The sequence below is a fragment of the Cyprinodon variegatus genome, unplaced genomic scaffold, assembly GCF_000732505.1.
Source record: "Cyprinodon variegatus isolate N-32 unplaced genomic scaffold, C_variegatus-1.0 Scaffold143, whole genome shotgun sequence".
Lineage (NCBI taxonomy): Eukaryota > Metazoa > Chordata > Actinopteri > Cyprinodontiformes > Cyprinodontidae > Cyprinodon > Cyprinodon variegatus.
In genome coordinates this window covers 728,063-741,949 of record NW_015150596.1, presented here as the reverse complement: position 1 = coordinate 741,949, position 13,887 = coordinate 728,063, and the positions used below count along the sequence as shown (strand labels likewise).

At 39.4% G+C, this 13,887-nt stretch overlaps 1 protein-coding gene across 1 annotated transcript in view; it reads right to left on the bottom strand.

Moving 5' to 3' along the window:
- Positions 1-4,613: 4,613 nt before the first annotated feature.
- The window catches only part of LOC107086095 (GTPase IMAP family member 8-like), a 20,405-nt gene continuing 11,131 nt past the window's right edge, over positions 4,614-13,887 (bottom strand). Inside the window, exons 3-6 of the mRNA XM_015376851.1 lie at positions 11,059-11,778; positions 10,831-10,964; positions 10,058-10,721; positions 4,614-4,783 (exon numbers count right to left, since the gene is read on the bottom strand). Coding sequence (XP_015232337.1) covers positions 4,614-4,783; positions 10,058-10,721; positions 10,831-10,964; positions 11,059-11,778 — 1,688 coding nt within the window. The remainder of the gene's footprint in view (positions 4,784-10,057; positions 10,722-10,830; positions 10,965-11,058; positions 11,779-13,887) is intronic.

Sequence of the window (13,887 nt, the reverse complement as noted above, 5' to 3'; positions counted from 1 at the left end):
GTTGGAATTGTTCTTTTTGTTCTGAAACTGTTATTTTCTTCTATGTTCTTTGAGATATATTCATAACTTTCCTTCATATTAAATACCTTGCTGCAAAGAAGAACGTTTCCAATTATGTTTTGATTTGATTTGTTTATTTTAAGCAGAAACCGTGTAGCAGAATGTTTAATAGAATATTTTCAATAAAGACTTTCTGAAAGGATTTTGTGTTATTGTGTGAATTAGACAAGGTTGACATGCACTCTTTATTTCATACGGATTCCTGCTTTGCAAAATCAATGAAATAAAAACAATTTTTTTGTTGCATCCAGAAATTCCATCTTTATAAACAGTAAGGGATGCAACGACAATACAGAGACACTGAGGAGAGACCAATGCTCCTAGTCATGTGCTGATTCAGTAAAAATAACTTTATTCTTCTACTTCAGATCCCTTCCTTTAAATTTGTTTGTTAGGCTTCATCTTTAGAATCTTTTTTCTTGTTCAAAATTTCAGTTTCCTTTGAAAAACAATAAAAGACAATTGATTGCTTCTGCTTTTCCTTTAAATTAATTTATATTATATCAACAATAAATTACTATTATTCTTAGTCGTTACCTTTTCAGACAAAAAATATTTTCCACAAACAACTGCTGAAGCTGATATATCAGGTTTAGATTAACATTGTTTTTGACAAGGTTTTAGGAAGGCTCCTGACATACATCTAAACACACACGAGCAGCAGACAGATAAAACTAAAAAACATAAAACCAAAGGAGCACTTCATATTGGAACAAACTGGGTTCTAGGTTTTGTATCATGTAGTCACTGAAAGAAGAGGTTTAGTTAGTGGAGACCTAAATAAAGTGGGTATCAGGTTGCAATGAGTGAGAGAAGCTTGTTCAGGGCTGAAGGCAGAACTATTGGATTGGGTGAAGGAACCAATCTTGATGCCAACCAATGATTCCAAAGATGGAAAATGCATGTTCATTTTATATTTGATTTAAGGCTTTTTATTCTGGAAATCTAATTGAAATACAGATCACAAATGTCAATGAAATTATATTTTGTTAACTTTGGTCAAAGTGTTTATAAGGTGAAGTACAACTCTTCTAGCAGGTTTGAACATGAAATTATACCCTTGATTTGCATTTCTGCTTATCTGTATCTGTGACCATCAAAAGAGTAATCTGGAAATATAACTAAATGCACATATAAAGGCGTATCCACCTAAAATTGTACAGCTAAGATGCACAGTGTAGAAGTGAGTATGAATCTAATCTAGAAAAGACACCTGGAATGGCCAGATTTACACTACATTTGGTGGTCCTGTGCAGGTTTAAATTATACGTTTCGTAGACATTTGAAAATACATCACTTGACATTTTATTCTGCACCTTCATTAGAACAACATCAGACTAGCTAAGGCCAGCTAAAAAAGATGTCATAAGGACATCTGATTACTGTTTAAAGTAAATGCAAATAAAACATGAGAATAGGTCTCAGCCAAGAAAGATATATCTTGTTCTTAACTTCTTTCATTGTTTCCTAAATGGGGACATTGAATTTCAACCCCAGGTCAGATTTGGTCTTGAATAAGAAACCACATTTTTGAGGTGTATTAAAATATTCTAACCTGAACAAATTCTGCAAAACCAGAAACAAACTCCAATGTGCACTAATTATGTAAATATATGTGACTGTATGTGTGTCTGAGTTTAGTGATCTGTGTCAGAATCTCTTTCCATTCAGCAGGAGTTTCTCTTTTGTCTTTAGGGAGGTTTTTGTACGGCTGTTTTTCACTGTGTGAACACCCACTGACTGTTGATGTAATGTTCACTCAGACAGTAATAAACTGCAGCATCTTCAGCCTGAACTCCACTGATGGTCAGAGTGAAGTCAGAGTTTGATCCACTGCCTGTAAAACGACTTGGAGTCCAGGAGTCTCTAGTGCTAGCAAAAGAAATGAGCCGCTTGGGAGTTTGTCCATCTCTCTGTTGATACCAGGCTAAATGGTTAGAGCCACGGACATTCTGACTGGTTCTACATGTGATGATAACAGTTCCTCCCAGANGATAGTAGCCTATTATGCTGTTTGACTTTATGGCATCTAGATGCCATAAAGTCAAACAGCATAATAGGCTACTATCCGTAATATATATAAATAAGTTAAAGAAGTTATTGTACAATTTCTGATATCATAGGCCATCAAGCTTGAAGACTTTAAGGATATTTGGTTTCCCTTCCTACATCTTATAAAATACTGTGACATGTAAAGCTATTTTTTCCTCGTTTTTTGAGTGTGTAGATCAGGGGTGTCAAAGTGGTTCCAGAAAGGGCCATGTGGCTGCAGGTTTTCTTTCCAACTAAGCAATAGCACACCAGACTCCAGTTATCTCATCAAGTCATTATGTTAAGACTGGACTCACTTGATAAGATGACTGTAGTCTGGTGTCCTTTGCTTGGTTCGAAAGAAAACTTGCAGCCACACGGCCCTTTCTGGAACCAGTTTGACATTCCTGGTGTAGATAGAGTGAGACCTGGGGTTTAGTGTTCTTTTTGGGTGGGGGGTGGGGGGAGGGAATGCACCTTGCTTTGTTTTGTTTTTTTTTTTAGTCTATTTTGCTTTATTTTTCATGTTTCTGTGTGTGTGTTTGTTTTTGTATGTCTAACAGAAAATTGTAATAAAAAAATAAAAGATATTAGCTGTTTCTCTGTCTGCGATAGGGGGAGAGAAATTATGGCTTGTATTCTTTTTTCAGAGATAGTTTGGCCTTGATGAGACATGACATGTCCGAGAAAGGTGACAGAGAATTGAAAAAAACTGTAATTTATATTTGCTAAGTTTGTGTCCATTATCAACTAAAAATGGAGGAGTTTCAGACTTTTAGCTCTACAGATTTGCTCTGTTTGAGCAGCTAAAAGGAGGTCATCAATGTACTGGAGCAATGCACATGAAGGAGTGTGATATGCTGTAAGTTATCATTCAGAGCCTGGTGAAAAACAGTAGAGGGTGTGAAAGTGTATGAGCAGCCCTGGAACTGAAAAGCAAACCAGATCTGACTGTGGCTGTACAGGGTGTGGAGTAAAAATGAGCACTGAGAGTTGATATCCAAGGAAAAGGTTTTATTTCACTCTGCAGAGGAAAATGGCACAAACCAGATGAATATAGCTCTGAGTGAAATTCTGAGGCTGTAGTATCCTACCCCTGCATATAAGAAGATTACACATTAACATTGCCCAAGAGAAACACTTTAGTTCATCGAAGGACAGAGATAACATCTGTTTTCCATTTACCCTAGGACCTGACAATCTTGATGTTTTTATCTACGTCTTATCTAACCTAGGGCGGAACTCCCTTTTAACCCTCCTTTCTTTCCTTTCATCTCAGCATAAAGAATGGAACAAAGCCTCTAAGTAATAACTCCTATTCAGGAAGAGAGAAAAGGCACACTATAACATTTTATCTCACTAACAGGCCACGGAAAAAATATTATTCCACAAGGGACACTGAACACTACATTAGCCAGGTCAATCAAAGTGAAAAAACAACTACCTGAAGTGTCAGGACTCTAGTGTTTGTGTTTTGTCTTTGTGTTTGTCTCCCTTCCACCAACTGGGGGTGCCTGGTTCCGTTCCGCCTCCTCACACACCTGTGGATGGTTACTTCATTACCGGAGCGCTCTTAAGCTGCTGGTTGCCACTACCTCGACGGAGTAAGGCTGTCTAGATCTTGGTCAGGACATGTGATAGCAAAAAGCTGTCATGCATTATCATCGATAACCTCTTTTGTAGGTGCTGGTGAAAGATTGTATAAGATGCTCTGTCGATACATGTTGTGCCACATCCAGTCAGTAGCTTGATGTGCAGCTAAGGCTAATGGGCCCAAATATTTCCATCTCTATTCAGGTGCTTTTGTGAGATAAATGTATGGAAAGGAGTTTGGAACAGCAAAATGAATAAGCTGTTGATCGGACAAACAAACTAGCAGAAAAGAGGTCTCACCATAGCAGCAAACGTGAGTAACATGCAGCAGTGTGTGGGGAGACAGAAGGAAGTCATCACAACGCTGATCTGCCAGGTCAGGGGTCACAAGGGCCATGCAGTGTTGCCACTTTGCAGTCATAACCATGGCGCTCGGAGGAATGCTGTCACGGGCCAAACGGGCAATATAGAGCAAGGTAGGGCCTTGGATCATCAAAACAGCAGAATCAGGCTGTTTAGCAACCTGTAACCCTGTTGGTGTACACTGAATGTGTAGCTGTAATTTTATTATTAGATCACTTGCCAACAGGTTAATGGTAAAATGTTATTAAGGAAGAAATTGATGTTGGTATTGTTCGTGATTAAATGGATCAACAACAGGCAGAGGTGCAGTTATCGGTTCTGGGATTGTAGCCCCTAAAGCTCCTATACAGTTAATAATTTTATCAGATAAAGGAGCTCTAGGTAATGCTGTTTGCATTATAAGAGATTAAGCCGCACCAGAAACCATAAGGAACTTAAAGTTCTGTCACATTTATGGTTAGCGGCGGCAGTTTCTTATTGGCTTCATGAGTGTATTTGAGATATGTGTGTATGGGGGGATTTGCATTCTGTTAAACCAGTTACCACCCAAAAGGCTCTTTCTCCCTCTAGACATTTGGAGTTACCTCTTTTTGATGCCTTATACCCCCCTTGCTGGGAATGGCCTCTGCCCCTGTGGTCATTGCCTCCTCTTTGTCCTCCTTCGCCTCCATGGTGGGGTGATGGATCCCTGTAGTGAACGAAGCCTCTGCAATGTCCTCCCCTGCCCTCACGGTATCTATTTGGGCAGTTTCTGTCCCAGTGATCAGCTTTGCCACAGACATAGCAGCAGCCATAATTTGGAAAGCTGTACTGGTCTGGGGGCTGTGTGGTGAATCTTTTAAACTGTTTGGTGACAGTTCTTTTCTCGCTGTACTAGCTTTCTGTCCTTATCAAGTAAGTTTTCATTATGGATGGCATGCATGAGGAGCTGATTTATGCTGGGATGTTTATTCGACCCAGTCTATGTGGATTTAAAGCCATCTCCTAGTTCTGGTCTTAGCTGCTCGAGAAACTTTTGGCTTAGGAGGGATTCAAAGGTGGATGGGCTGTTGAGGTCTTCCCAGGCTCCTCTGGGCTCATCGATGCCATAGTGGGTTCCGAAAATGTCTAGGGGGTGAGTGTAATACTCTTCTGCATTCTCATCAGGTTTTTGATTGCAGGCAAAAATGGGCTGATAGCCAGGCATGGCTGGAGCATTTAGTACCACTAAGCATCCCAGCTTTTTTAGCTGATTTATAAAGGGTGTGTTTTTACCCGTTTCATTATCATCCAGGAGTTTGACCACATGGAGTCGATAATTGACATCAAACACATCACCCAATTTAGCACTGAAATCAACAGAATTGACTTTGAGGAAATAGCTTTCAGTTAAAAATATGTTGGTCTGATGGTTTCAATCAATGAGCGGCAGGCCGTAACGATTTCTTCCCCTCTTTGCAGAGCAGGAAGGTCTTTGGCCACATAAATGAGTGTTTCTGGTTCTCATACTCTTTAGCCCAGCTGAGGTCCATCAGGTCCACCAACGTGGACCATTGGCATATTAGTGTCTATTTGTGGTCTAGGTGGGACAGGAGGTTGCAGGTAAGGGTTATCAGGAATGCCAGGAAATGGGACACTGACCATGAGTCCTTCTGCCCCCCCCCCCCCCCCTCTGTTCCGGATGATGGCTCTTCCTTGGGGAGTCTGGGATGAAGATTGTAGGGTGGATCTGTGGCTGAGCTTGGTTGTGAGTCTGGTTGGGGGGTCAAATAATTGTCCTAGTCTCAGATCGCCCACGTCATCTTCCTAATCTGGTTCAGTTCCCTGAGATCAAAGGTAATAAGAGTAATCATATTCCAGGAGAGGATTTGTAATCTTCTTTTTGGGGTGGACGATTGGTTGATAAGGTCGATGGGAAGCAGAGGCAAACAGGCTTGTGGTAAGCTGGGATACAGATTGGAGGTGCTCTGTGATGCTGTTGGAGATGGGCCCACAGCTGCAAAAGCTGAAGTAGGTGCATGTGGAGAAACAAAAGCATCTAGGTTAGTAAGGATGACGGCAATATCTTTATCAGGCTTCTGCACTTCCTTATTAGGCTGTCTTTTTTTCCTTTCTCTGTAACCTGTATTTTCTGAACCATTTGTAATTTAGATAACTGAATGCGGTAAATGTTGGCCTCTCTCTTCCACATTTTAAAAGCATCCTGATGGCCCTCTAAAGTTTTCAACAATATTTGTTTCTGTTCAATGAGGAGCTGGTCCAGTTTCTTAATGTCCTCATTAAATTAACCATTCTGTGGGAATCAAAATTCATAATGCCATTGGGCTAAGAATCAAACAGATGAATCACCATGCTTTCACTTCATCTCAGCCACTTAAGGGCCTACAGGATTATAGTCCTCATATTCTTGTTTTAAAGCTTTATCCCCCATTTTATTTTTTTGTTTATGCTGTTATAATTATTATTATGTGTCTTATTTTATTTTAATACATGGTCTATTTAAGCAATATAAAAGACCTACAATTATCCTCGGTTTAGAGAGACCTACCTTGACTGAATTAATCAGAATAAAAGGCCTACAATTAATCCTCAGTCAGTCTATGACTTAATGTCATAACATTATTTTAGTTATTTACCATAAAAGGAGTTTGTTAATTTTCTTCCTCTCTCAGTGACCTAAAGTTATTGTCCTGTCACGATCAAACAACCCAGTGGAGCATGTGAAGAGTCCACCTTCTCTGAAATGGCCTACTTGAGGTAAAGGAAAAACACAGTTCTGGTTTTGGAGATCAGTCCTTCTTAAGGAATCCACCTAGCGGACTGATCAGCAAAGGATCCTGTTTGTTGATGTCAATATGTGGAGTAAAATGAGAGCAAGAGGGAATGTGCAAGGAAGAACAAAGTTTTGTTTCATTTTCATCTGCAGAGGAGACACACTTTCAGTAAAGCTATCAGTGAGGCTCTGGTGGGTGGTTTCTCAATCCTGCAATTCACAACTTCCACGGTAAATTGAAGTGCAGCTTCTTCCCTATCTCTGTCTGCTCTGGCAGCCTGGTGCTCACTGTCCATCTAAGCTCTGCCACTTAAAGAGCCCGCATAACAGTCTTTCCAGCAGCCTTTTCCACACACTTATATGAAGGCTTACATAAAATAAGATTCTTCATGATTAAAATTACACTGCTAGACTGAACTTTAATTATATATTTTCTAAATTACCTTTTTGCAGCAGAAGCTGAATTTCAGAAAATGAACAAATAAAATTATACTTGTAAAAATTTGGCTTTACATACCTAGAAATGTTTACTCATTTTAAGTGGCCATTCTGACATTTATCAGCTTGTCTGAAAATGTCTTTATGATATCCGAAATGCATTTCTTCATATTCAAGATAATACAAATGCTGACCACTAACAATAGGAATGTGTAGGTCTGAAATTAATTCCTAGACATCCAGAATGTTTATTCTAGATGTGAAGATTGTCATTTTATTTTTTTCAGATATCAGGAATACATGTATGAAGGACCAACTCTGCCATATTTAAAAATAAATACAGAAATAAATAAATGCTCAATAAATGTATAAGCATACAATTAATTGCCAACAAAAAAGTGAGACATAAATGTATATAACTCTTAATTAGCTTCTTTATTTATTTGCCTTTGTAATATTTACCTTATTTATTTTTCTGTCCTTTATAATCTTCAACTTTATTTTTTAATTACTTATATTTTTAAGTATTTATTTATGTGCATGTTATTATATTTTTGTCTGTTTTATTCTTCCTTTGTATTTTTTTACCTTAGTTATTTCTTCGCTGCTGTTTATTTCTCTCTGCCCTTTTTACATTTCTCTCTGCCCTTTTTACATTTCTCTATGCATTTCTATCTCATTATGCAAATGAGGAGGGGGTGTGTCCTAGAGAGTCAACTTCTGCTCATTGGTTGGCTTGGCGGCCCATCTTCTTAACTCACAGAGCTCAGAGTACTAAGTTAAATGTTCTCTTTTCTGTTGCTGTTGTTCAATAAAAGTACGTTTTAAGATCATTTGAGGCGAGAACCTTATACTTTTAAGCATCTCCATATGGCCCATACACAGATTTAATGCGTAATTTAAAAGAAAATGTGACGAACTTGAGAGGACCGCGGCAACCAGCGGAGCTCAGAAGCTGACGGCAGCTAGGTCTATAACCAGGCTATGATGCCGATTTTTTGTTGTATTTGGCAAAGTTTGGCAAAGTCCCTACTCAAGTTCTAATGACTTCAGACTCGACATCAGACTCTCCTCCTGTAGATTCGACCGATGTGCTAACCAACACGCTTCACACACGGCTATGCCGAGAGAGGGCCGCTGCAGATGGGCTGTGGTTAGACCTGGCTGCCGTCAGCTTCGGAGCTCCGCTGGTGCCGCGGTCCTCTCAAGTTCGTCACATTTTCTTTTAAATTACGCATTAAATCTGTGAATGGGCCATATGGTGATGCTTAAAAGTATAAGGTTCTCTGGAGAAGGTGAGTCGGTGAACTGAATCCTCTGAAACCAATTTTGAGAAAAATCTAGAGACAACAAGGATAGGGATTCAATTCAATTCAATTCAGTTTATTTATATAGCGCCAAATTCACAACACATGTCATCTCAAGGCACTTTACAGTTACGGATTGAGCAACTTCAGGCAAGTTCACTGGAGATAATCAAACTACTAGAAAAGGGTTCAACAAGAAATGGCCGGAAAGACTACCAGTAAGTGTTAATGAGCCATCGCTGAGTAAAGCCTCTGCTGCACTTTTAATCCCAGCACTCTGATGAAGCTGAAGAGCTCCACCTGTGTAGGCAGTCCAGGTACTCCACCAAGATCCTCTCAGGAGAAGATGCATCACTCGCACTCAAACACAAACACGGGGGAACCCTGAGACTGCTTGCTCTATAAATAAAATTGCTTTGGATAAAAGATGTTGATAATGATCAGGTTTTATCATTTAGTTAAGTAATACATACACTGTCATCAACAGAAGACAAAGTTTAGATACATCAATAGTAATGATAATAATATAGTAATAATGATAACTGTAAGAATAATTCCAAGTCGACATTTTTCACTGAAGTGTTAGTTAAACAGGTGTTTCCTTAAATCCTTTAGATCTTTTAAGGTTTTAATCAGAGGAATAATTACTTTGGGAAAAAAAGCCTGTTGAAAGATCCGCAGCAATTCACCATCCAACAGTTATCAACATTTTACATAATGAAAACTGATGACACAAAAACAATTGTAGCCTCGGCGTACTCTCCTATGTTCTTTGTAGAAATTGTAGGTACAAATAAAAAAAAGAAAGAAACTGAGGTGTAGCAGGCGGTGTTTCCTGTCTGCCAGTTAGCAGACATTACATTCTGTTTGTGCTAAATAACTTTAAATTAAACAGTGCTGTTTTACTTTAAAAACACCATGTGAAAACAAAGAGGATGGTTAATATGGGAAGGCAAATGAATTCATGTGACTATAGGAGAATATGACAGGTTCCATAACATGGTTAAACAAAATAACATGAGAACAAAGAGAAAAACTAATGATCAACACATATTTTTTCACACAGTCAGGAATATACTTCTAAGCTGGTATATTTTTATATTCCATCCAGTGTTCACCTTTAGCTTTTCTGCTGTAGCTGTTTGTTTGAGTTCCTGTGTTTAGTTGAAAGATTGGAGAAAATGTTCAGACAATCTTATTTATTCTCTGAAAGAATGAATTCATCTTTAGATAGTTTTTATCGATTGGAGATCTTCTGATTATTTCTTAATAGAACGTAATGAGGATCGCAGGCTGCTATACCCAGAGCTAAAAGACCATCTCAATGTGTTAGCCATCCATTCAGCAACGGATTTCTGACCTGGTCGCCTACTGGTTTCTGAAATGCATTCTGAGGAATCATCTCCACTCACTGAAACAGAAGAAAGAAATGTTATTCTGTAAAAAACAAACATGGATTGAGCCAAGAATTTGTGGAAACTCAGTGGTTCATTCTTCATAACTTCAAACTTACTATCTGGAATAACTCCCCCATCCTTGCTTTCTGCCGCCTCCACAGAGGACAATGTTGGTTTCTCTGGTTCCTTCGCTAAAGCTTTCATCACTCTCTCCATCAGCTCCTCCTCCCTTGTGTTCCACTCCTCTTCTGTGAGCATGCGTTGTTTTCCTTGCCGAAGTTTTATACCTTCTGTTGTAAAGCCTTTTTTGTTTTTTTTAACCATGTTGATAATTTTTTGGAACAGCTCTTTGACTTGAACAGGATCATGACCATTTAAGCTGCTGAGAACATGGTATCTGTTCCCACACCTCTCTAGAAGCTCCTGGAGCTCCTTGCCCTCTCTGATGATGTAGTTCTCTACAGGGAGGCCATTGAGCCAGTCTCCCCAGGTAAACAGCACCATGCAGTGTCTCCACACTCTCTCTGTTAAAGGCATCAGGACCTCCACCAGAGCTTTGAGATCTTTCTCAGTGAAAGCTCTGATGATTGGAACAACCAGGAGAAAAACATGAGGTCCAGGAGAAAACATGGAGACACTGTGGAGAACTTCATCTTTGATCCAGTCAGGTGGTGTTGGGTCTGAGAACCAGCCTGGTGTTTCAACCACTGAGACATTTACTCCATCAAAGTCTCCTTCATGTTTCTCACATGTTGCAGATGTTCTCTGATCTTCATAGTTCTGGAAAAAAAAGAGGAAAAATTTTCTGGAAATGCTAAACTCAGGTAAACATTCAGTCTGGAAGTTTGAATCTATTAAATGTTTTTTCTCAATCATCATGATGGTTCACCTTTTCCAGCCAAGCTCTATTAAAGATTATTTTAAATCTCTCATTGAAAAGGATCAGATTCCCTGCCTCACTCTTTCCTGAACATTTCTGTCCAACCAGAACAATCCTGATGTCAGTGACTGGATCTCTCTCAGCTGGGAAAAAAAAAACAGAAAAACCAAATTGTTTCTAATCCTGAAACATTAATGTTACAGAATTGTATCATAAACTTTTATAAAACTTGTTTACCTTCATAAACCTCTTTCATGACTCTTGACTGTCTCTCATTGATCTTCTTCAACCTTTTGGCTTTCTTGTCTCCAGCCTCCATCTTGGCTTCTATCTGTGCTGCACGGTCCAGGTCCATTTCATAATGAGGATTTTCATTTCCTGCCCACATCTCTTCAATCTTCTCAATGAGCTCCTTGACCTGAGTCTTATCACTGTGGTCCTTGTTGTTCAGAACATGATACCTGTTCCCACACTTGTTCACTATCCACTGCAGACCTTCCTCACTCTCTATACGCTCCTCCACAGACTTCACTCCTAACAAGTCACCAAAGGTAAAAAGAACAAGTGTGTGTTTCCAGATTTCTTCCCCGAACAGACTCATGTGTTCCTGGACAGATCTCTGATATGATTTATCAATGTTGACCATCAGAGCAATAACCAGCAGCACAGCATGTGGTCCTGGAGGACAGAGATTCACACTGTTCTCTATTTCCAGTTTGTCCATCTCACTGGTTTCCTGAAGGGTGTGGATGTAGAACCATCCAGGAGAATCGACCACTGTGAGCGGCCTTCCATCAACCAAACTATGGCTTATTTCACTGCGTGTGGTTTTTCGGTTAACACTTTTAGTAACACCAAATGCATCTTTTCCAAGAATGAAGTTTCCTGCTGAGCTCTTTCCAGTATATGAATCACCAATCATCAATATTTTCAGCTGGTTTGGAGGTACCTTTCCACCTGAATAATTAAAACAAGTCAAATATTTATTTTTAAAAGTTTGCAGCTCAGGGGTCTGTTTCACAAAGCAGGTTTAACAAACTCAGATTTAAATCTGCAACTCTAAATTGATCTAGCCTTAAGTCAAGAACTCTGAGTTTTCGGTTTAACAGTAGCTGCTATGAAATAGTTCAATCAACTCTAGGTAGGTCCACTCATAGTTAACGTCTGCATGTCAAGTTTAAAAAGCCATTATCAGAGGAGCCCCGAATCAATGAGTTACCATGACAACAAACAACAGAATGTGCGTATTTCACCCCACTGGAACTAGAGATTTAAACAAAGACATAAAAAAATGGAGAACGAGTTAAAGAGACAAAGAAATAGTGCTACAGCTACAAAGGAGAGGAAGATGGGGAAGGAGAAGAGTGTTGCTAAAATAAATTAGTAGTAAAACTTAGGGACTGTATTTATGCTAATTGAAATATTCAAATCACTGTGGTGAATCTAGTTTGAACTCCAGTATGATTCCAGTCACCCTCTGATTATGCTTAACAAGCTTTCAGCTTTATTTATTCCTCATTTGACAGAAATGTGTGGTTCTAAACAAGGAATAACATAACATCTGTTATTACTGATTTAAAAAAGTACTCTTATACACTGTTCTTAACAGATATTACACGCTAAATCTAAAGTTTTTAGATGTTTTATGTACACTCAATAACAAGCATAAATTTGATTAAGAGTAAACAAGTATATTCTACTAAGTATACTACATTATTAACTCTAGTTAATAATGTTTGTTCAAACCTCATTTGCTGTGCGAGTGCAAATAAGGTGGAAACAAACAGTGAAGAGCTATTGTTACACATTTCAACTGTAAATTTGAGTGCAGCTTCTTTCCCATCTCTGTCTGCTCTTTCTGCCTGCTACTCACTGGCCATCTAAGCTCCGACCCTTAGAGAAGGCACATAACAGTATTTCCAGCAGCCTTTTCCACAGCCGCCAACGGATTCAGTGGTAAATATGTACAACAATAACATAAAAAAGGCTAAGCCCAAAGGGTAATTTAATCATCCTTAGGCAAAGCATATAAGCTAACAATTCTTGCCAGGGGCAGGACATAAACTTTTCTCCATACAGTCGCTTCAGCTGATCTGACCTGGTCGTGGTGGGTTCAATGGTTTGTGCTGGGCCCTGTATTGTCCATCTAAGAGATATCTTCACAGCTGCCTGCCCAGTAGGTGGTCATACCCTGACTAGCTATACAGTAGGTGTGATGAGGTGTACAGTCACAACCAATCAGCAACATAGGTTGATCTCTGTTTAGAGGAGAGAGTGGTATTCCTGACATATGTTTATACCTCTGCTGGAGTGAGGAGACTAGATAGGAGGGCTCTGCTAACCTCATTTGCTGTCCTGTAATAGCATTCTTTATACTGTACATCATGTCAGGTCTAACTGCTGGAGAAATTTTAAAAGACACTGCCGCCCATGTGAGTTTCTCCAATTCTTGTCTAACTGTACAAAGAGCTAGTACCTCTTTACTTCAAACTGTTTGGTACCTGGCTAGAACAAAATGGTGAGCTCACAGACATCGTCTAAGATGGCATATGTCTCAATGGACTTGTAACCATTGCTCAGGAGTACCTTGCTTATCTTCATCAGTACCTTCCAGCTGTAGACTGGACGGTCAATGTACATGACTTTGTTACCAGTATTAACGAGCAGCTTTCTACCAAAAGAAATAGATGCAAAAAGAGCTGTACTTGAGTTTACAGTGGAAGTTTGTGTTATAGGTTTCTGTTCATTGTTTGTTTCCATCTCATTTGTTTGTGTGAGTGGAAATTGAAGCAGGAAGTGAGGAATAGAGAAAACTTTAAGGTTGTTAAGCATATTTGGAGGGTGACTGGACTCATTCTGGAGTTCTAACCTGACTCACCACAAGTATTTGGCTATTCCAATCTGCATAAATACAGTCCGCATTGCCGGCAGTAAGTCGGGCTCGTTTCCGGTGAGAGCTGCACTCCGCCAGGGCTGCCCTTTGTCACCGATTCTGTTCATTACCTTCATGGACAGAATTTCTAGGCGCAGCCAAGGTGTTGAGGGGATCCGTTTTGGTGGCCTTAG